The 25079-nt window shown below is 39.8% G+C and overlaps 2 protein-coding genes across 2 annotated transcripts in view; both read left to right on the plus strand.

Annotated features, from left to right (window-relative positions):
• The window catches only part of LOC144476563 (uncharacterized), a 131808-nt gene that overhangs the window by 103419 nt on the left and 3310 nt on the right, over window positions 1-25079 (plus strand). The gene's annotated exons all lie outside the window — the stretch shown is intronic.
• On the plus strand, window positions 12438-17517 carry LOC144475851 (uncharacterized). The gene is made up of 3 exons (XM_078192174.1): window positions 12438-12575; window positions 13577-14321; window positions 15689-17517. Exons 1-3 carry the CDS (start codon window positions 12438-12440, stop codon window positions 17515-17517), a joined length of 2712 nt encoding a protein of 903 aa, XP_078048300.1.

A 25079-nucleotide genomic window follows, 5' to 3' on the forward strand; every position in this document is an offset into this window, starting at 1 on the left:
TTCTTCACACGTCAAATTAATTCCTTTTCAACACGTTCTTAATTTATACCCAAATACAGCTAGATCTCTTACACCGATGCGACTTACGACGATTACAACTCGGCAGTTTAATTACGTTAATTAAGCCGCGTTTCTCGAAGCTAATTTTGGAGGGTTCGCGCGGCTGCCACGCGACTTCGACTTTCATCGAGAGTGCGACAGAATTCATAGAGGAAGGAGCCATCGGTCCTTCTCCGATCGAGAAGGTAGATCGATTCGCGGCGAACGTCCGGATACAGAGGTAGAGAGAGCCGCGTCCCCGGCGATAAGAATATAAAGCACGTCATAGGAGATGGCTGGTTTCCACGGATTAAAGATCGGGCCGATCCTTATGCAAAATAACGCATATTTGTGCTGTCGAGCGGGTCGGGGCTCGGCCGTCCCGGGAGCACGATTCAGCCATCTGCATTTTTCTACCCACAAACTGGGCCAAGATGGCAGGGAGAAGCGAAACGAAGGCGAAGAAGAGCGGGAGACGGTCGGGGGTCGAGAGGATGAGCGAAGACATAGTTACGGGGTCGCCGGAAATTCAACGGCGGGGGGCGGGAGGGAAGAAAAGAAAGAAGAGGAACGAAGAGGAGCGCGAAGAAAAAGGGAACGGGAAGAGAAGCGCGAAGAGAGAAGATCAAAAATAAAAAAAGAACGAAGGGGAAACGGTGAAAATAATTTCTGCCGGAGTGGCGGCGTAATTTAGTGGGAACCGGGATTAAAACAATTTCGTGTCGCGCGCTCGAGATTGCGCGCGTTCGTTAAGAAGCAAAATCTTCGGGGGGGGGGGGGAGGGAGGGGGGAGGGGCCCGGTAGCTTCGAAATTGCTGGACTATCAAATTGTCGTGACACAATGAGCGATGCTTCATTTGAAAGTCGAATGGGACCATTACTTTGTGACCCGCATCCTCCGCCCCTCTCCCTCCCTCTACCCCCGGGGACACGTTTGCAAGTAAAACAGTTTCGCCGTGAAACCTGTATGTACAGGATAAAAAGCGTTCCGGCCTATTAGAGATAAAAATGCATAATCGCTCGCCGTTCAGACTACGGGGGACGTTTACGCCGCGGCCACCGCATTGCGTTAACATTTGTAACTACACCGCGGTTGTGATGAAAAATTAATTGGTCGAATACAAAGCAGTTTTTCACTTTCAATGGTGAAAAGATTTTTCGATTTTTTAATGTTTTTCCTTAGGAAATTTGTTTCGATGATATTATTTATTCATTGAGAGAGCCTCTGGAGTTTATAGAATTGTAATATTTTTAGTACATATTTTATTAATTTATTATTAGAGGTTGGTCATTTCAATCATCCTAGATTTAGTGTTAAAAATATTGCTGCACTAGTTTCCAAATTGATTAAATAATTAGATAATGAAATAAATATCTAGGTAGCTAGATATTTATATACGATATTTATAGATTTTTATAGATATTTATATACTATATTTATAGATATTTATATACTATATCTATAGATCTTTATCAACTATATTTACAAATCTTTACATACTATTTTTGTAGATATTTATCTACTATATTTACAAATCTTTACATACTATTTTCATATTGCATAATAATCTATTTTTATATCCAATTACGACACAGTAGTTCGCATAGAAATGAAATGCTGCCGACCATTTCCTCCCTACAAGTTTTTCAAATTTTTTCGACCATTTCACACAATTTGGTAGTGCAAATTCAAAGGGGAGGCTAATATTTATACGCGTTGGATGTTTGGTTGTTTGTCTGTTTGCTTGTTTATTTGTATGGTTGTTTGTTTGTTTGTTTGTTTCGGCGTCAGACGAAAGCGGATGGCATAGTTTCAGTCGCACTTGTTACACACGTGTGCAAGACCAGTGATTCAATTGACGTAGCACTGAAAGAACAGTTGCTATTATTCACCTGATAGCATTATTTATTAAGTCGAATGCAATAGTAATCGCAAATTTAATCAAGAAGTTATTTTACTTCGAGCAAATGGTGTTATAATATTATTCTTGCATCTCGGGTTTTATATTTCTTCAGTTTATTTAACAACTGCGCTGATATTTATATACAGTTTAATATATGCTGAAAAATTAGAAAAGTGATCTTATTTTGCTTGTGTCAGTATTTTAATGAAAACATTATTTTCTATGTTTAAAATGTAAAAATCAAAGTAGATCTTCGCTTTGAAAAAAAAATGTCAAATCGAGTTGCATTATTCGAAACCAAGACATTGATATATTATTTATATTATTTTATGTTATTGATATTATATTCTGTTATTAACATTATTTTATATTATTAATATTATATATATTATTGGTACATTGATATATTTTTACAATTGAAAAATATAACGATCGCGACGAGATAATTAAAACCTGAAATGGACGAACAAAGAACAAGGTATCACGAGCTCTATTTAAATGCTCGTTTATTCGAAATCGTCCTTATCATTTTGGAAGGAAACGAGATTAAGCGGCGGGTAGCTAAAAATCCAAGAACTCGAGGGCTTTCGTTATCCGTTCCATTCTCAGGAAACTCGCTACAGGTACAGCTTTCAGCGTATTTCTCTAGTCAGCGGTCGATAGAGAAACGAGGGTGAGAGATCAATACTTTAAAGAGTCTTTTACTATTAGACAGATGAAAACTAGCCGATCTCATGGCAAAGAACATTTTTAGCAGAAAAATTAGCAGAACCCTAAAAAGGATTTCTCGAACAATTTTTATTTCTGTCCCTTTTATTTTAATTTTGATATATTTAATTTCTGTATTATAAATAGAACTTTTACGCGGAATAGAAATTGTTTGAAAATGAAGTCTTTAAAAATATAATATACTATGGATTTTATTCACACATGCGAAAAGTGAGAAGCTCGAAAACAGTGTAGACATTCGAACAATTTCAAGACATGTCGCACTCAAATCTCTCTTTTCAACTAATTAAGATTATTAAAATTCTACTTTACATAATGTTTTCTACTTTGCATAAAAATCTGAAATAATTTCTACGTTTAACCTAAGAAACCTTAAGATATCAGAAGCTCTGTTTAAAGAAGGATAATTCCTTCCCAAATAAAAGAGACTGCTATAAATATTATTCGAGCTGCATTTATTTATACAATACTGTTGAATAATACATTTATGTATCTGCAAAAAATACCAGATAAAAAGGTTAGGAAAGAACATTGTTAGAGCAAAAGTATATTTTTAAAGTTCTCTGGATATTCGTTTACAAGCATGCTAAAAGAAATCGCGCAGGCAGCTACGTGGTTGATTTCGCATTAGCAATTAAAAGTTGGGTAAAGCAAGCAGCGGGAAGTAAGTATCGAAAGAAAAACGAGAGTTTGAAAGTAGCGGTAGGCAGTAGAGTCGCACCGAGGTAATAGTTTTTCACGCGTAGCGTTATACAGGGGCGCGATCGGTGAAACATTCGGCGAAACATTCGGCGCACAATGGCTGGTTTGTTCTCTTTCATTTCGCAGCCACTTGCCCGCGTGTTGCCCGTTGTTATCCGATTTTCATCGGTTTCCCACAGTGGAATACTGCGTAATTGAAACGACGAACGATTTCCGGGGGAACACCTCGCGTCAGCTGCTAAATATGAAGACGTGCAAGCTGGAGAATAGACGTGTCTCTATGCCAAATAAAACGTTGCAAACTGTATCACCTAAAACCGAATCTTTCAATTTTATATTCCGATTATTTTATTGTTTTTTTCATTTTTCATATTTCACTTTCAATTTTTTATTTTCCATTTTCCATCTTTTATTTTTTTTTATTTTTTGTTTTTCATTTCTTCAGTTTCCATTTCTTATTTCTCATTTTACGTTTTTCGTTTCTCATTTTTCCATTTTTATTCTTCATTTCTCATTTTTCCATTTTTATTCTTCATTTCTCATTTTTCAATTTTTATTTTTCATTTCTCATTTTTCAATTTTTATTCTTCATTTCTCATTCTTCAATTTTTATTCTTCATTTCTCATTCTTCATTCTTCATGTTTCATTTTTTATTTTCCACTTTTCATTCTCAATTTCTCATCCTTCATATTTAATTATTTACGGGTAAAGAATTCCTTTATCGTCCAATAATCGATTACCAATTAATTATAATACTAATAGAGAGATATAAGACACTGTCGTTTCGACCACTAATTGCGGTTAAAATATGAATTATTTTTCAGCGTTAATCTCCGCGTCCCATTTGCGAAATCCGAAAATACTCGCAGAAGAAACGTGCCGGATTAACTAATTGCGTTTACTCATCCGGAGATATGAATAATCAAATATTCGCTCGAATCGATAAGTGAACGAAATACCTGAAACTGGAAACGAAAATATTTCTTTTGAGACCCGGCTAACTGAAAGCCGTGCAAAATTGATAATATAAACCGAAAACTTTTAATACGATATTTTGGTATCGATTTGGAATAATTTTATAAATTTACGCGAATATCGATGCGTATATATCCGTATCTGAAAATTTCGCATTGTTTCAATGATTTTTATAAATTGATGTTTGGCAGAATTTCATAAATAAATATTCAGCAGAATTTTATAAATGAACTTATGAAAGAATATCGTATATTATATACATTTTATCAATAAATGTTGCTTAAGATTTATTTATCAATAAAGTATATAGTCAAGTATATATTCCATATACTCGAACATCGTACACTTATTATCTTCGCTCCAACGCCTGCAATTGAAAAAGTAATAAAACGTTGTGTTAAAAAATTTTCGGGAACACAGGACACGCGACGTTTTTGTGCGGGAACGGTTTCGGTGAACACCGTCCATGACACCTGGAATATCTGCCAATTTTTATCCGCATCGAAAAAAACGCAATATTTCTTTACAATGAAAAAATCGCGCGGCTCCGCGCCACGGTTATACTCGATTCGAAAAATTCCTGTTTTTCAAGGAATTCCAAACCGTTCCGAGTGGAACGCCGTGATATTTTATTTAGAAATTGCTTGCGTGTTATTTTCGAGAGTGAAAAAAAGAATTAGCGCGGCCGGCAAAAAAATTTACAGAAGCGATCAACAAAAATGAGTAAACGGAACTTTACAACTTCTCTGTCGGACAGTTTTAAGCTGTTTCAATTAAAAGCGAAGATAAAATCAAATTTTAATTGTTTGCAGATAGCAGTATTTTTCAACCCCATAGAAAATTATATTATTGATGTTTGTATATGAATTATAATAGTATCTGCTTCTCTATCGAACATTTTTAAGCTATCACAATTTCAATTAAAACCAAAGATAAGATCAAATCAAATTTCGTTCATTGTTTAATCTACTATTTAATTAACCCTTTGGCTACGGCAGTCTTTGGCACGGCCGTTGTTTTTCGTTAGACATGCAGTTCTGAGGAAGTGTATTAAAATATTCAATATATTGAATTTTGTTACATTAAACCAATGTTACTTGAAATGGACAATAATTTTAAGCTTTTTTTACAATACATAACATAAATATTACACAATATATAATTAATGAAATTTAATAATAAACGGGGTCGAAAATTCATCTTGACGCCTATTGGCGCCTACAGTACCAGGAAGCCAACATGTTTCGGACGCCAATAGGCGCCAGCAGTAGTCAAAGGGTTAAAGATAGCAGTATTTCTCAACTCCATAGAAAGTTACATGTTTGATATTTATATATGAATTGTAAGTGTAAATATAAAACATTTTTAATCCGATTGCTACTTAATAATGAATTGCTTTTCACATATTTGTAGAGATTGCTCCAAATATTACAGTAAACAATCGCTTTTATGAATAATGTTATCACCGTTACGTGCTCGTGAAATTTGCTCAAGCGGCGCGATTACGGCGACCCTGCCGTGTGAAAGAGGGCCCCGGCGCGCCGGTTCCGCATCGAAACGATTCCGTTGATCGCGTCGCGGCGTCCCATAAACAAAATCTCCTCGGGCCTATAATTTTCGAGGGTGTCGCGTCGCGTCTCCGACGTCTCGCGTTTACCTCGGAGCGACAGGCGACATATCTCGTTTCTCGTTACCGACGAGACCGCGCGCCCGCACCGCCCAAGGCCTCTCGCCACGGAGCGGCGCGCGATCCTGGTAGGCGACGTATGAATATACAATCAGACGATCAAGCGCAGCTCAGGCGGATTGAATAAGAAATTAAATTCCGTAAAAACGAGAGGCGTGTATGCAAATCGACGGCGAAGCGACGCGCGCGGTCTTATCCGGCCCGCTCCCGCTCCCGGTGTTTCGCCGATGGTCTTCGCCGCCACGTCGAACGCGCGCTCGCCCGCCGTCTCTGTCCTATCCTCTCCCTGTAATTTGAACCGTAATTACGAATTAACGCGCGTCACATCGGTCAATTAACCCGCGGAGGTTTTGCCGAAATTGCCGGCGCACGCCGCGGGGCAAACAGACGGCGGTCGGGGCCCGATCGACAATTTCCCCCGAGCAGCCCCGCGGCCCCCCGTCAAAACTGCGGCAAATCCGATTCCTTCGTTACGATGCATACCGGATAACGTAAGCCGTCGCCGCCGCGGTCTTTTATGCATTCACGATACGGAAATTACACCGCTGCGAATAATTGACGAGTTATTTAGAATACGGCCGCGTCCGCGCCAATCGCGTTCACGGATATTCAACGTTTCGTGCGCTCCCTTTGTTTCCGCGAATTCCGACGAGGAACGCTTTCTCCATTGATTGCGGGCATCGACATAAATCTGTTTCACGATATTCATTTTAAAGTCAGATCTCTTGGAAACTCATAGGAAATCACGTTTGGCCTGTAACATTGATTATTTTGTATGGTAATTTAATTTCACTGTTTACCGAGCTTTAATCCATTTCTGTAACCTTGTTTGCAAATCTGAAATTTAAATCAGATTTTTACGTATATTATCATTCATATTTATGAAGTTTATGGTTTTGTATGATTTTGTTTAGAGGCTTTGTAGTTTTGTAGCATTTTATTCAGAAGTTTTATAGTTTTGCAGCATTTTATTATATAATTATTTAACTTTAATTCAGCTCTGTAACCTTATTTGTAAATCTGAAATTGAAGTTAAATTTTTTACATATACTTAAAATTCATATTTATGAAGTTTATGGTTTTGTATAATTTTGTTTAGAGGCTTTATAGTTTTCTTTCATTTTATTCAGAAATTTTTATAGTTTTCTTTAATTTTATTCGGAAGTTTTATAGTTTTGTATAATTTTATTCAGAAGTTTTATAGTTTTGTATAATTTTATTCAGAAATTTTATATTTTTCAACTTTTTTAACTTTTTCACTTATTTTTTTAACTTTTAACAATTGTTTAACTTTAATCCATTTTTGTGTCTTTATCTGTAAATATGGAATTAATGCAGAAGCTTTAATTATTTTAAAAAGTCTAGCATCATTGTTCATAGATTTCCGTAATAATTCGATTATTTTGTCGCGTTGCATTGTTTCAAATATAAACGCTTGTTACCGAAATGCGGAATTTATAAATTACCGGTCCCTGGATTTTATATTTTCATGTCAGTAACGAGTGCATGCGACTGGAAACGCTGAACAAGATTTAAGGAATAGAAATCTGCTCGCACGGGGAGAAAAAAGGGCGGGGTATTAAAAATGTCAGTCGCGTCGTAACACGATTTCTCGCTTGCCATTTTCTAAGGATGCTTTTCGGGCCCCCAATTCCGTTTAACACGGATCTTTGTAAAACAGAGGGAACGGATACGTTTACGTGTCGCCGCAATCCGAGAATTATAGGGAGGACTTGGGTGAATGGCGATCTGATGGAAGATTTGAGAAATCAGGTCGCCCCGGGCAGAGATGGAAATTTCCCTAGCGGTACGCGACAGTAAAACTTAATTTCATCCATTATTTAATTTCCGTCATTTAAATGACATCGGCGCAATTGAATTGTTTAAATTGCTCGGACTGTCCACAAGCGGGCATAATAAAGCAAACGGAGAGGGCGAGAGAGGATGATTCGCTTAAAACTTCGACGAAGTGTAGGAATGGCAACGAAACTGTCTTGAATTGTTCCAAGTTAAAAGGGGAGGGTATTAAAATGTGCAGAATTCATTTCAAGAGCCAAGAGAAGAATTCGACTAATTTTCCTCGGTCTGCTACCCTCAACTATGATATTGAAAAATAGTATTTTGTAATAATAAAATTTCTAAATAAGTTTCCAACTTCATGTAGAATTCTAGCTATCTATATTTATAGAACTATATCTATTTTTCCTATTACTTAAATAAATATAAATTAATTTTTAATTTTATAGAATTATATCTATCATATATTTATAGAAATATATCAATTTTTTCTAATATCTAAATAAACATAAATTAATTTCTAACTTTAGTTAGAAATTTCTAATTTTATTTAGAAATTTATTTATGTCTATCTAGAAATTTTTAAAAATTCTATCGATGGCTTTTGTATCGGGCCGGTGCCGACTCGGTAGCCCCGAACAAGTAGCTCGAGACCGCGAAACGAAATTTTCTTCGATGGAAAGTTAAGAACACAAGACCACCTTTTGGTAAGCAACGAGTATTCTGGTATGCGAAACGAAGGGGAAATAAACCCGAAACAGGCGACACCGGCTGGATAATCCTTAACCTCGTTACGGGACTATTTCGTTGCCGTTTACGCAACGTTGACGATCCCGTTCGCTTATACGGTCGCCTTTTAATGAAATTGCGAGATTAACGTCGATGCATGCCACCCTTAGCGCGGCTACAACGCACTAGAATACCATATGCCGTTCCTTCTCGCTTTTCGACGGCCTGGCCGAACTGTCTCGTCATCTCAGCGTGTACTGCTCGCGAGGATACTAAAATTTCGGACCGTATCTGAAATAAATTTTCAAAAAGAGAATTTCTTAAAGAAAAGATATTTTCGTTGTCATGCTAATTAATTGCATCTTGCGTAGTGGATTAAATAATAGTAATAGTATTATTACTATTAAATACTGAAATATTAAACTATTAATAGTAATAATAGTAATAATAGTAATAGTATGTAATACTAATAGTACTAACAATGCTAATGATAATAATAGTACTAATGATACTAATTATACTAATGATAATAATTATACATACAGTACTAATAATACTAATTCTAGTAATGATACATACAGTACTAATAATACTAATGCTAGCAATTATACATACAGTACTAATACTACTAATGATATTAATTATACATACAGTACTGATAATACTAATTATATATCTACTGCTAATAATACTAATTATACGTACAATACTCATAATTATAATTATACATACAATACTATTAAGCTAATCTAGTAACCCGAAGAGTTTCTAAACAGTAAATAAATAAATATCTCGAAAAAAATCAAGACAATTTTTGGTTCAATTTTTGAAAAGCTATTCTTTTTTATTGTTAGCAAAATTCAGAAAATTGTTTACCAAATTGAGACTACTATGAAAGTCCAAGGGTAGCCTGAAAATTAACAGACGATATTAAGCAGTACCTCCATTTTTTACCACCTGTTTTCTATTTACATAATTACGTCACTATATTAATTACAACTTTAAAACTAAGGAATTAACCAAAAATAAATATATAACTAGAACAATGAAATTTAATATTTCACTAATTCGTAAGTTCAGTAATGTAACATAACCAAACTTGTCATTAACACGTGAAAGTTTATGTATTTTCGTGTGACATATATTTTTTAAATATTTAAATATGTAATTCTATATTTTATCGAATTATTTCTGAATAGACGAGGTTGTAACATATCCGGATAAAAGTGTATGGCCCGAGTGCATCTCGTTCTGCTTTGTTTAATTCTTCTTTCGCCGTTGTATCTGTTTACGATTCAGCGAACTCGCGCGCATTTAAAAGATAATCTCCGCTGCGCGGAGGGGTTTTACGTGTTATGAAATCCTCAAAGTCCATTATATCAATGGCACGGTAATATCGGAGGAGTCAACCGTGAAAAGTTCAGAGATTTGCCGGTTCAGTATCCGCCGCCGTTTCCTGCAGAAAGTTCTCCGTCAAGTAATTTCACTGGGAAACGATGCCAATGCGCGTTTGCACAACTACCGGCGTTATTATTTTTATTACCGAACTGCGGGGGTCTATGCAGTTATAATAAACAGGATGACAAGCTCATCGATCATTTGAAAAACTTGCTCTATCGTTTGCAAATTCGCTGAAACGATTAAACGAGAAATAAAATATTATCTTTTTCGCAATTAAGGCAAAATTTTATTATTTATTACTATTATTGTATTTTTCAATTAATGCGGACCTTTAGCGTATTTTGCAATTAATTTACTATTTGTTACTATCGTTCAAATTACGTTGATCGTATAAGCGATATACTTAATTAAGCTGTTTAATAAATAAAAGATTAACATCTTGCGTTCCCATAGTATTTCAGCAATTACGATGATCCATTTCGATACGGGAGCAAAATGCAACAGACAAACGTCGAGAATAAATAACAATAGAGATTATCCGGATATTGTAATTGATTGAAAATCAAATGAAAACAGCCGGGAGAACGGTGGCTCCGTAATTAATCACATTTGGTATTTCGATTAAAAAGTTATTGTTACCGGTTCGAGGAGAATTCGGTGCATAATTATTCACAGATGTACCTATACCAAATCTTTTGCATAAATAATATGTTCCCCGATAAAGCATGCAATCGTTGTTCGTGCTAGAAAAAAAATCAGATTAAATTAACCCATCACTATTTAACGAAATCTCTTAAAAGGATAGTAATTTTATAAATCGATTTCATACTTTCTACTTTCTTCCTGTTAGTAATATTATTAATTACACACAGCCTATGCTCAATAAATTCTCCCCCGTCGAAGATCGCAACATCCAACCAATACGGCTCGAATATTAAGAATAACAAACTACGGCGGGCTATTAACAATTTCGTATAAAACCGGTTTAAAAAAAAATTCAATCAGCCGCTTTGTAAGGATCGCTGTGTACAGTGTCAGGACCGCGTTTCCATTCGTAAAATGGATATTTGAATTGCATTCGATTCAAAGTAATTCCTGCGAGCGCATTTACTTCCGCCATTCGGCCGCGAACACTGTTGCAGGAGCAGACGGCTGGCTTAATATCGCGCGCGCGCGCGCTCGCCCGCGGTATTATTAACTTATTGGAAAAACCGTAATGACTTCATTCAACGGGGCCAAACGCACAAAGGTGTGCTACCCATGCAACGCGGCGGCGAGGTACCCCAAATGCATCCCGCGTTTACTAACTAGAAATATTCCCCGCGCCGTGCTAGCGTTCGTCCGCGGACCTGTTAGTTTCCTTCCCCCCTCCCCTCGGTGTCTGAGACACCGCGGCGAAACGTCGACGCGCGACACTGTACACGCCGGGACTCTGGATAAATTGAATCGTACGAATTCAATTTCCACGAAACTGTCGGATGTGTATACGTCGATGGGAACGCGAATAAATCTGATTCCCCTTGACAGGGCAAATATATTAATGAAGGGTTCGCTGTAACCTGAACGCGGCCTGTTATTTATGCTTTTCCAGGATATAAATAATTATATTATCTTAGAATAGAGGTTAGAATCTTGTCATTATTCTAGATAATGTACATACTAATATAAATAATAGCATGTATAAATTAATATTTACATGTACATTGTTACAATTATTTACAATTATTTGAAAAAATAAAATAGTATAATTATTTATAGTGCTATCTACATTATTTAGAAGAGACAACTGCTTTTTCGGAATATAAATGATTATTTTGTTTTAGAATAATATTTGGAATTTTGTCATTGTTCTAAATATTGTGCTTAATAATATAAATAATAATATATGTAATTATTTATATTATTTTAGAATAGAAATAAGAACCTATATTATCTTGGAATAAAATTTAGAATCTTGTCATTGTTCTAGATAATATACGTAATAATATAAATAATAACATATATAAATTAGTATTTACACATATATTATTACAGCTATTTACAATTACTTTAAAATATAAAATAGACCAATAAACCAATAAAGAAAACCACGAAAAAGGCGCTTTATATTCATTTTGACTAAAGTCGATGTAAAATCGATGAAACTACGTAAGGGGTTGATCTAGACACCGGGATAATGACGAACGTACGTTAATCGACTGATATTCGGCGAATTCCGTTCGCGATGAGAACGCCCTCGAAGGCCTTTGTCGGGTTTACCGGTCGGAAAGCGTGCGCGAATGAAACGAGCGGGATCCGGGTCATCGTTGCACTATCGATGATGGAGGACGTTTTTTGCGAAAAGCGTGCAAGTCGCAATGACATCGATCGCGCGGCCATTCGTCCGGTGACCGGAGGATTTCGAACATGAAGCGCGGGAAGCACCGAGTCATCCCTCCCGAAATAAGATCGGATCCGAGAGAAAGTCAACGTCATGTTGAGCGTGCTGGAGCCCGGAAAGCTTGTTCTAACCTTCCAATCGATCCCGCCGTTCGTCGTCGAGAGTATTTTCGCGCTGACGTTCGCCCTGCTGCTGGCTGCGCCTTTAATCCTTCAAGTTCAACAGTTTTTAGTAGGTCCATTCCCGTCCGTTACAAAAATCCTCTGACTTGAATTCCCTGGATGCCACGGGGCGCCATAAATCGTGCTCCGTTTCGGGAAATTGTTGCCGGACAGGTGAATTAATTTTGGACGACCGCGAGCAGATTTCTCGTTAGACCTGCTGCGAAATTTCTAAACGTTCGCAACCGTTTAATATTTGCGTTTATATTAGAATTTCAATTTCAAATTTAATTAAATAGGTTAGAGTCACAGTGGCGTGAAAATGTAATTTATTATGCCCAGTAACGTAATACTTGACGGTTGTGACAATTTATGGGGTGTACCCTTTTACTGAAAACTACTCCAAAATTCAATTTATACAATAATAATTTTATTATTAATATTAATATTATTGTCATTAATATTTGTCTTACGATAATAAATGATCTTTAATGCATTAATGAATATTCGTATTACAATAGCAAATAGTCGTATTACTATAATAAATATCTGATATCAATAATAACTACATTTATTCCAACAAATATTTCTGTTACAACACGGAAGCTCTATGAAAATAAATATTAACATTTCCGCGAAAATCAGCCGTGGCGCGTCGCGACGAGGGGTCCGACCACCCCTCTCAATTTCACCGAGCTCGGAAAGGACCTCGAAAAAGAGGTCCGCCGCCCTCGCGACAAGGGGTGAGGGGACGCGTCTCAATTCCGAGCCGTCAAGTCTCGAACACGCCAGGGAATTCAATTTAGAAATGAAGCGAGCTCTCGCGAGTGTCCCGAACGAACAAACATCCCGTGGACCCCACGCCCGCGACGGACGATTTCCGGCAATCAGACGGCTTGTCGTCGTCCGTCGAATAAAATATGATAGCTGTATCCCCGAGACATCGGTGTCGGCCGACCTGGCGGAGATAAAAAATTCCAGCGCCGTTGCTGCTCGCCGATAGTGGCACCGGTCCCCGTCGAATAACGCTATTTGTGCACACTGTCGGAATACCGAATGTTCTCGCGACAGGAGGGCACGCCGAAGACCGACCCGGGGAGCCGCGAAGCACGACGATGCGGACACACGCGGAGTCAGCCGGTGGTGACGCACTACCCCGCCTCGGTGTTCGCGGACTCCGTGTCTAGCTCCGGCACGGATCTGCATCCGGGCTCGGTCCGCGAGTCGAACTCGACGCCGCGGATGCGGCCGAGCGGCCACAGCATCCGGAATCGCCCGACCAGGAACGCGGACAGCGACGCGTCGTCGACGATGATCCCGTCGGCGTCCGAGGCCCAGCAAAGGGAGACGATCCTGACGCGTTCGTCGGCGTTCGCCGCCGCCTCTAAGCCCCAGCAGCCGGTCGACGACGTGTTCGGCTTCGATTACGACGTCTACCGGCACAAGCTGATCGAAGCCGCCCTCAAGAAGCAGTACAACGACTACCAGCCGCCCGGCGACGTCGTCCTCAACTCCATCCATCTGAACACCAACGACTCCACCGTCGCCGTGCGCCTCGACGACCGCTATCATCACAGCATATTCGACTTCGTGGAGGAGCACTGCGACGCCGCGAACCCCATCAGCAGAAAGTACGCGGCGGATCGGCTGCACCAGCTCGACCATTTCTTGGTAAAGGGGCCACGGAAGCTGGAGACCGTCGAGAAGGAGACCGAAACCAGGGCTGAGGACGAGAATCGCGAGACTCCTTGCCAGGTTCCGAGGTCCGCCAAGGTTCCTTCCGACGACGACGCCGCCGCGAGGAGGAGGCGACTAGGTATCCCCCCCACCTGCACTTTGCCCCGGTCTTTGATATTCATTCTTTTGAGGACCGACGATTCCTGTTGAATCCTTTTGACGGGCTCTCGCGGCACTCGCTGCTACGGAGCCTTTCAAACCTGCACGCATGAATTTATTTACGGGTGTTTTGACCCAGTCTTTCCGGCTCGGATGTTGATCTTCTTGATGGACCTAATGCAAATACCTGGCGATTTGATACGGCTGTCGGAACGTTAGAATTCGTGCGGTTGGAACGGTGGTCGAAAGTTGGCGTTTTAACCGGAGTTTGGCAGCTTCTGCCTATTTGTATTAGGTCCGAAGAGAGCGTCGACGTTGGCCGGAAAAATTTTCGTACGTTTCGTGCTGAGAACTGTGTTTTACATTGTTTTAGGATGAATATTTATTTATGAATATTTTGCGAATGGATTCTTTTTAGGCGAACGTTTTCATCGGATAATTTATCGTAAATTATGCTACCTATTTATTTGAATGATTCTACATTTAAAGGTTTCTTTATACGATTCTTTAACTGGAGAATTTTTTAATTGTTTCTTATTTGAACTGCTTTTTATTCGAATAATTTTTTAGTTTAATTGTTTATTATTCGAATAATTTTGTAATTGAATTGTTTCTTATCCAAAGCGTTTTTTATTGGAATAATTTTTTTATTGAATTTTTTCTTATTCAAAGTATTTTTTATTCGAATGATTTTTTTTATTGAATTTTTTCTTATTCGAAGAGTTTTTTATTCGAATAATTTTTTAATTGAATTGTTTCTTATTCGAATAACTTTGTGGCGACTCTGAGGTAACGCTAAAAATTGCTACACTATTTTCAGAAGGCTACTCACATTATTGAATTTGTCTATACTTAATAAATTGTCAAATAATAGAAGCCTTCTACAAGCATACACGTTCAATTTCACATATACAGAAATACTGTAGCTTGAAATAAATGTCTTTATTGCGGAATTAAAATACTATCAAATGCAAAGGGTTGAGTATAGTTACGTAGAATAGGGTTCGACCACAATGAAAGAATTACAAACAGTTTTATTTAACAAATTTGTATAAACAACAAACGCATAAAGATCCACAGTCTAGTTACAGCTATTAAAAAATGCTACAATTATATCCGGAGACATACAAACATAATAGCAACGGCTTAAATAATTTTTATAATTCTTAATTTTATTAATTTTATAATTTTTATAATATAATAAATTTATTAATAATTTTTATAAATATTAATGTCAGTGTCCACTTATTTATCAGGTCACCCAAAGCTATACTCATTCCGCATAAAACCTACCTAGCTACTACAAAATGGAGCAATTTCAATCACGACATTTTACGCATACCTTAGACTCAATCGCGAAGAAAGCCCCAACACCGTCGAGGCCGTCGAGCTCGGCAGTGCCGGCGTCGCAGAGAAAGTCCATCCACCCCCGACCGGCGAGCAAAAATATCGCCGCGAAGTTACCGCGTGCGACGTCCAGCACCGACTCGGCGAGCGGGAAGCGGGAAACGCCGTCGGAATCGCCGAAACCGAACACCAGACAGAACACGTTCTCGTCGATGGACGGCGCCGAAAGGGAATCGATCAACTGCACCACGATCAGCTCGATCGACTCCGAGAGCGTCTGCAGCGAGTCCAGCAAGCATCCGGACGAGGCATCCTATAACTCGCGGGACTCCTCGGTGGCCTCGACGCGTCGAGTTCCGTCGGAGCAGTCCCGACCCTACCGAAGCAACGGCCATCGCGCGTCCGTCTATAAAAGACAGACGAACGCCGGCAAGACGTCGCCGGGAACGCGGGAGACGCTCAAGAGAAATCCGACGAAGTGTCCGGGCGACGGGAGCGGGAATCAATCGAGCAGCCGGGCGGCCGGTCAGCCGAGAGGAGGCGGCCGTCTCGGGCACGGTACAGCTCGGAAACAGACTTCGTTGTCCGGAACGGGTAACTCGAAGAGTAACGAGCCGAGGAAGTTGGAACCCATTCGAAGCGAGACGGACGAGACGAAGACGGCGTCGTCGCCGGTCGCGGGCTCGACCGACGAGCAATCGACCCGGCCGAGTCACTCGATCACGAAACCCGCGACGGAATCGAGTGCCGTAGTTCGAGGGCCGGAGTCGATTGGCTCGTTGGTCGATACCGCTCGCCGTCAGCCGGGCGGCGAGCCAAGGTTTAGGTCGGCCCGATCGAACGCGACGCCGCACGGACGCGATAAAGCCGATCATCTCGGACGGCAGAGATCGTCGCCGGGACACGGGCAGCCGGCGGAACGGTTCGCGAAACGTGGCCGCGATAAACTGCAGAGGTTGAATGCCGTGGCGTCGAAGGCGATCGCGCCCGGTCCGAAAGCGGATCACTCGTCGGAGTCGTTGGCCGGCAGCAAGGAACAATCGGGCAGGGACTCGGCTGCTGCGAGCCGCGGCGCCGCCGGTAGAAACGATCGAGAGAGGAAAGAGTGGGCGAACGAGTCGACGGGAACGGTCAAAGAGGCTGATAACAGTTTTCAAGGGGATCAACCGAGAGCGAGCAAGCAGCCCAGATCGACTTTGTCCCAGGGAAGACACGCTCTTGATCTGATTAGGCGCAAAGGAGACGGGAACGAGGACGCCGGCAAAATGGCCGACGATTTCAATCGCAGCCGAGTTGCCCCGCCGGTGAAACAATTAGGCGCAACGACCGTTAAAAATAGCCCGGCTGCCGGTAAAAGGGCATCGCCGAGATCGAGGGCTCTGCGGCAAAATGGCGGCGGTCCTAGGGTCGGCGCCAGCGTCCAGGACAGCGTGAGATCGATGCCGATCGGGTCGAGCAAGTCGCCGTCGATCGAGAGGAAGGCTCTGAAAACTGTGCACTCCGAGGACACCGATGCCAATCGATCGGCGATGGCCAAGGATCGGTCGCAGACGCTCAAGCTGCCAAGTCGGGACACCAAAGCCGGCATCGCCATGCAAGTCGGTTTGAAGAAGTACATCAAGAAGATGAGACGCGTGCTGTCCGATCGCGACAACCCTGGCATCGACGAGCTCGTCTCTCTCAGTCTGACCGACGCCATTTTGCCGGACATCGAGTCGACCTTGTCCTCCATCGAAGTCCAACAAGTGCAAACCGTGCTAAGCATGGCGGAAAAGAAGTCCGATATGTTGCAGAACGAGCTGCCTGCTGTCTTGTCCAATGAATTATGAGGATTTAGTTTTATACAGGGTGGTTCGTGCAACTGATCTCTTATAACCTACAAAATATGCGTTGCATGAAAACATGCAAACGTTGCAGGATTTAAAGTGGTACATTACGTAGTACATTATATTATTTATAAGTGAAGGTTTCTCGGAGATTTGAAGGTAGATTCCATTTTTTTAAAATAGAATACTGTATTTTTATATCAAACTATAGATGAACGTCGTACTCTGAGTGAAAAAGTACTGACCTTTATTAGCTCTAAATCTAATACCTAATGAGTAATTTCGAAAAATTAACGCGAAGACAATTTTTTAGAAATAAACTGAAATTACTTGTCATACATTAAGTTTAGAACTAATAAGGGCCAATATGTTTTTACATAGAATTAAATATTGTTCCACATTTTGATATAGTAAATACAAAATTCTATATAAAAAAATAAAATCGATCTTCAAATCTTCGACATGCCTTTATCTATAAGTAAAATAAATGCGCTCATTAAACCATGCAACATTCGTATACAAAATTTGTTCATAGAATTTATATTTTAAAAGTTATAGGGTGTGCACAGGTCGCGTGAACCACCCTACGCAATCCATGGTTTGTTAAGGTCCTTGTATTCGTTGTTATTTTTTGAAAATTGAATCGGCTTTGGAACGCTTTGAACGTAGCTTAACGCCGAGGTATTCGTTAGTTGCAAATATATTTCTATAGTCAATTCGACGAAACTCAATCGAATGTGTTCTTTGTCCTAGCATACGATAAAACTGCACTCCAAAAATTTTTTTAAAAACACTCGATAAAAAAAGATATCATTTTTCAATAACCACATCGTTCGATCGCTGAAATAATTGCTACACTTATTCGACGGATTTTATTTGCAAAGAATCAACGACGGGAAATCATTGCTCTAAGCATCGCAACGTTCCGCGATCGAGTGAAAAACGCGCTTTCGACTTATGGCTGGCCGACGACGCAGCGAATAATTCGAAACGCCGTTGCAGATTAATCGCCGCGTTATTAAATCATACGTTTCATCGCAGTTACCATTGAAATATTCAAACTTGTGCTGCTGCAGAATTCCAACGGAGGATGGGACAGAAAAAAAAAGAAGATAAGTAGACTAACAGATTCCGCAGCTGTTACTGTTTTAATTAAATCACTCTCCGCGCTATTTACGGATACCATCTTCAATGCGCCCCCCCCCCCCCCCCCCGGTCATTATTTATAAAATATTGCGCCATCGGTACGGCCGCCGTGTTCGTTAATTCTTATTTAACGGGGCAGGTTAATTTTTCAGTTTCAAAACTCTCGCGAGAAACACGGCAGTGCTTATCGAATGCCGCGCGCAAAAGGCATTCGTCATATGCGCAAACCTGGGGGGGGGGGGGGCAATTACAGTTTGAATAACTAACCGTACAGTTATGAAACAATCAAACGCGCCGTTTTCACGCAATTAAATTTATAGCTTTGTCGTAATTAAAATTATAGCTTCCACGTAATTGAATATATATATATACGTTTGATGTTATTAAAATTATAGCTTTCACGTAATTTAATATATACTTTTACGATTAGTAAAATTATAGCTTTGACGTTATTAAAACTATAGCTTTGACGTAATTGAATATACACCTTTGACGTTATTAAGACTATAACTTTGACATAATTGCATATATACCTCTGACTTTATTAAAACTATAGCTTTGACGTAATTAAATGTACAGTTTTGACAATATCCAAGATACACTTCTGACAGAATTAAATATTCCGTGCACGCGATTGCATATTCAATAATATGCGACTGTGCGTCGAGTTTCAGACTGTTGAAAATACACAGGGTGGGTCCATTTGTAGGCTTCTTTTTAAAATAAAATCCATCGAGCTATTCGTTAAACAGAATTACGAATACTTGGAAATGTATTGGAAAATTTAGTCGACAGAACGCGCCATTTGCATGCAACTAATTTTCATAATTAACGTACGAATTTTGATATATTCGAAGCTATGAAAACCTACATTTTTTGCACAATGAAAATTAATAACAAATTGACTTTTAATACCGTATGTTTGCGTTAAACAATCTATTAAAACCATCTCTTGTTAGTGTAGACACTTTTTATTAAAATACTTATCAAATAAGGCGTGCAAAAATGTCTAACAATTTCATATGTTATTAACAATTTTACAATTTTCTCTGTAGCATTATCACGAGTTATTAATGGAAAATGCTGACCAATAAGAAGCGAGCTCCGCTGGCGTAAAACGGCTGCGCCAACGAAGCCTAGTTTCGTTCATTGGCTACGCCGCCTCGCGTCAACGATACTCGCATCTCATTGGTCAACGTTTTCCCTTAATAACTCGTTAACGATGCCTCGAAGAAAATTACGGCAAAGGAAAAAGTTGCTCGAAACGACCATTTCCGGATTGTCAGACACTTCCAGGACACCCTGTATCAAATCGCGGACCGAGTTCGTTAACTATCCTATGTAGGTAATAAAGAGATGAATGTGGAGCGGCATGCGATTCTGTGCAGTAATTCATTTGCAGTCTCGATTCTCAATGAACCTCGACTGTCCATCAATTAAGAATACGAGTCTCGTTAAGCGAACCGCGTGGCCGACGATTCCTCGGTGATTTATAAGAACGGTGTCGCGGACGGTTACGACGGTCGCTGGTACACCGAACGACGACGCGCCGCAAGAAACTGGAGCAACGCCGACGTCGAACACATAAACCGCGCGCCTGGATGATAAAGCGATTACGCAGCACGCGACGGAACTGTCCACAATGTCTCTCGGCGCCCACTTGCGGAAAATGAAGTAGCGGCAACCGAATGCGGTTCGCAATTCCATCCGAAGTTTCCGACGGTGGCCCGTTTCAATAGCGACTCGCGCTACCTGCTCCCGAGTCTTCCCGTCTTTCCGCGAAACGAAACCTCGCCGCCTCGCCAATACCGCGGAACAGCCTCCTCGAAAATTGTTGCTACGCTCTTGCAAAGTAAACTTTTGCAAAGCGAACTTTTGCAAAGCAAGTTTCCGAAAATATTTCTTCGCGTCCTTTCCACTGCCGCCGAATAATCCGGAGAATTTATAATTTCATTTGGCGGGGACGCTCGAACGAAATTCAAAGTTTTCCCGGCCGCGGCGCAAAATCGATCGGGGTCTAAATTAAAACGTTTTCAATTAAACATATAAATTCTGCCCATCAGTTTCACGTATTGTGCGCTCCGTTCTGCAAAACTGGATCGCGCCTTACCGTGGGAATTTATTACTAATTGATGTCGAAAAACCGGCGGTCTTGGACACATCGCTAAAATTCGTTTTTCCTTCTTTTCGACGAAATTATAACTAAATCGACTATTTTCGCTTAATTGTAACGAACGTATAAATTTCAATAAACAGTCGTTTCGCAATTTTAAAGTACAGTACGGTTCCAGAGAATCTATAATTCAGCCGTAAAACGAAAAACGCGCGCGGTTCCATTTCGGCCGGGCGATTCCGGATATGGACGCGGGAACAAAATTACGGGAAGGCAAAGCGAACACTAACGACCGCGATACAAAATTCATTCGGCATACTTAAGGCAATATCCGCCGGCAAAGGACGATTTTTATTCCGAGAGATTACCGCGACGGCCGGGATTGCCCGTCGCAGTAAATTGATACGACGCACCGATGACGATTAAGAGCGCGTCGTCCGCCGAGCGCGAATCGAAACGGCGTTCGTTAATATTCCCGTGCGTTTAGGCGCGGAAGACGCGGAAGAGCCGGTCCTGCATCGCCGCGCCCGGACGCGGAGTTTCGCCTCGGACGGGATTTGCGACGGCGCGCCATTAGCGTGTATTCGTGTTCCTCGATTTCTTGCTGTCGCTCCCACCCGGACTTTCCCGGCACCGCAATTCCGGCCGGCCGCCGAATCGAGACGCGCTTTTTATCGATTATTAATTGTCCGCCGCGAGTTGGCTGAAATAATGAGCGGCATCGATCGTCCGCGAAAGTTGCGACCGACTGGAAATGGAGCTGCGGCTGCGAACTTGCCGCGCCGGAGACCCTCGGAAAGCGGGTTTCGTAGATCGATTCCAATAAACAAATTGTTATTCTCGTCGGAGTCGCGGGAATAGAATTGATCACTTTTTCTGATATTCTTATGAATTGTAAATTGTGGATTGTTGCGAAATATTTTAACTAAATTCTCATCTAGATAGCACAAAGACTTTTGGTGTAGGATATTTGAAACGACTTGTGCTACCCTGGGATTTACCACAGGAAGGGGTCTTTGAATAACACTCGTGTGACGAGCCGCTAGATTATAACACTGCCTTTATTGTATATGTTTATACACTCTATTATACTAGTGACAACCTATCTCCACAGCGGTCACTTAACTACTGTCCTTGGGGTATGTCGTCCTACCCGCGGTCGCTTTCCCCAATGTTGCCGGTGGGGTCCTTCCCCCTCTCTTCGGCCTCTTCTTCGACCAGCTCCGATCTCCACACGACTTAAAAATGTCCTATGAACCGCATAGAAACGTTTTCTGTTACATATCAAGACGTCTTTAAAACGTTTTTTAGACGTCCGAAGTTATCTTTATAGAAAGTTAATTGTTGATCGGCGCGCTCTTGGCAACCACCAATTTATATATTAACGGTCGTTTTTGTTTAGTATGTGTTCAGCTGCGATGCCCGTTTCATAGTTTCCAACCTAATAGAAAGCGCAGAAATAAAATTCATGTTGTCATTTTTATTTTCAGGGTTTATAGGTTTATAGTCAAAATTAAAGTTATATTTAATAGTACTTGCTTGCAAAATGAACATTGTCTGCATTGATCGCAAGAAACAAGAGGTACTAGTAATGCAATAATGTTTTTAAACTATTAATTAGTTACTACTACATAATTTGCAACTATTAAATTTATTTAATCTAAACGCATAAAATCTGCAGTATAATTATTATATAAGGAATACAATATATTTTAGATAGCATCCCGGACTTCATTTTTTTACTAACATTAAAAGGAATTTTTCAATTTTGTTTTGCAAGAAAAGAATCTCGCGCATTTGCTTACAATTATTAATAGAACAACGAATAATCTCTATTTCCATTCTTTATAGTTTAATTAGATTAATCTGGCATTTTTTTAAGAAAATTGATCTCGTAATTTTTGTTCGTTCAACGTGAAGTATTCGCGTCGATTGCTATCATCGAGAAAGCACATAACGCGAGACTATTTGTCGCGGCATGATGACTACATCGGTAAATGTTCCGAGGTAACCAGTTACTACCACCGTGGGTTGCATAATGACGTTAATTGCGAACATTCTCGCGGAACGAATCGCTAACAGGTGCTCACGCCCGTGCATAACCGCATTTTATCGGCGATCTAAAATTCCGCCCTGTAAATAATCCGAACGATTCCCCGCGCTAATAAAATATACATAAATTGTAACGCGTGCGAACTGCTTTAAACTAATTTCAAACTGCACAGGTGCGTCGAGGTTAGAATTGTTTTTCGCATCTCGAACGTTCCAAACGGGGCGACATTGAATCATCGTGTGGAGCGTTCAATAAAACGAAAATAAAATTTTTATTTCGAGGGAAGAAACTGTATAATTGTTAATTATTTTATCAGAGGTTAGTTATTTTCAACAGATATTAGTTATTTTAACAGAGGTTAATTATTTTAACAGATATTAATTATTTTAACGGATTTTAGTTATTTTAATAGATATTAGTTACTTTAAAAGATTTTAGTTATTTTAACAGTTTTTATTATTTTAACAGATTTGAATTATCTCAATAGATTTTGATTATTTCATCCAATATTAATTATTTTGACAGATATTAATTATCTTTATAAATTTCGATTATTCTAACAGATATAAATTATTTTAACATATTTTAAATGTTCTAACATATTTTAATTACTTTAACAGTTTTTAATTATTTTCGCTGTTTCCGGTGTTCCATTAACCGGCCCGTTTATTATTTCTGTGGAAAATACCCTGATAAACGGTTTCGGAACGTTTCAGACTTCGTTCCGAAACTTCAAAGAAAATTCCGTAATTTTTCTGCTCAAACGATCCAAAAGCAGTTCTAAAATTCCTGGATAATATAATCGGCCTTTATAGCAAAGCCAAGTGCACGGCAAAACTGGATCCCCGTTGCGCAACATCTAGTATATATTTTCAAAAAGGGCTGCAAGAAAATGCACCCCGCAAGAAAATGCGGGGTGTGCTCCACCGTCGACGTACTTCGTCTCGCTCGATCCCGCGTTACACGTGCACCTGTCTACACACGTAGAACGTGGAAACTCCGGCGTGTAAATCGTGAATTACTGACCATGGAATTTAATTACTCAGCATAATTAATGAAAACCGGGGACGAGTGTGTATTAAATTGCACTCAAGCATCCTGCCACGACAGATATTTCGTTCTGCGACACGCTGTAGAAACATTGTTTGCAGGCGCGGTACTCACAAATTTCGATTCTCGGTGTGTTTGTTAGTTGTTGCTCCCCTCGTTAACTTCCACTGGTTTATGCTGTTGCGGTTACGTCGATACGACGGCGCCTTCGCTTTTGAAAAGGATTGCGGACTTGCATTCATTGCAAAAGTTCATTCATGAAACAGTAAAAAACGATTTACGGGATTTAAAAATATTGTTGCACTGTATGCAATTTATTAAAATAATTAAGCAACGAGATACAGATGTTTGTAGCTTCTTTATTTTGTAATCAGTGGAGACAATTCTTATTTTGCTTGAAAGTAGCTGTAAATATATAATATAAAAAATGAACATATTTGCATATTTATTATTTTTTAAGTTTTAATTAAAGTACACGCGAGGATCGAGTTACAAACAGCTTTTTCCCCGTACATTTTGTTCGGGGCTTGTATAAAATCACCGACGATCGTTTCACCGACAATGCTTCCATCGACACGCGTTCCGCCGACATTTATTTTATTTACTTTATTTTTTTACCTTTATTTATGTACGAGCGAATGTCCATTACGGAAGCAAGCAAAACAAACCGTGACAAAACAAGTACGGTAACTGCGAGCGATGGTAGTCACCTAGTACCACTGACTGGTAAACATAACGCCCAAACGTCGGTGAAACGAGCGTCGATGTAAACATTGCTGGTGATCTCATCATATCGGTTAACACGTTCCGCGCCACGTGTACCACCGTTGGTACACGCTTACATGCGCGTTTAACCCCATGCCCCATAATTTCGTGTCGGACTCGGTACACGGATTTCGAACATGTAACACTAAATATGTATATTAATCGCTATTTTTAAATCGAAATTCAATTCTGCTCGTCTGTTATTAAATCATTGCAATATAATAATGAGTCAGTCTGGTAATGATTATTTCGTGCATAATTTGATAATTATAACCATACTTGTTAATCATTTATTCTGAATCGAAACGAAATTTGAATATTAAAAATAATAGGATAGGTTATTTAAATCTCGTGCGATTTCTATGATACATAACCTGACATATACTTAAACAAAGAAGTTTATATAAAAAATTTTCCTCGTAATGTTTTTACAATATT

Source organism: Augochlora pura, chromosome 10 (assembly GCF_028453695.1).
Source record: "Augochlora pura isolate Apur16 chromosome 10, APUR_v2.2.1, whole genome shotgun sequence".
Classification (NCBI taxonomy): domain Eukaryota; kingdom Metazoa; phylum Arthropoda; class Insecta; order Hymenoptera; family Halictidae; genus Augochlora; species Augochlora pura.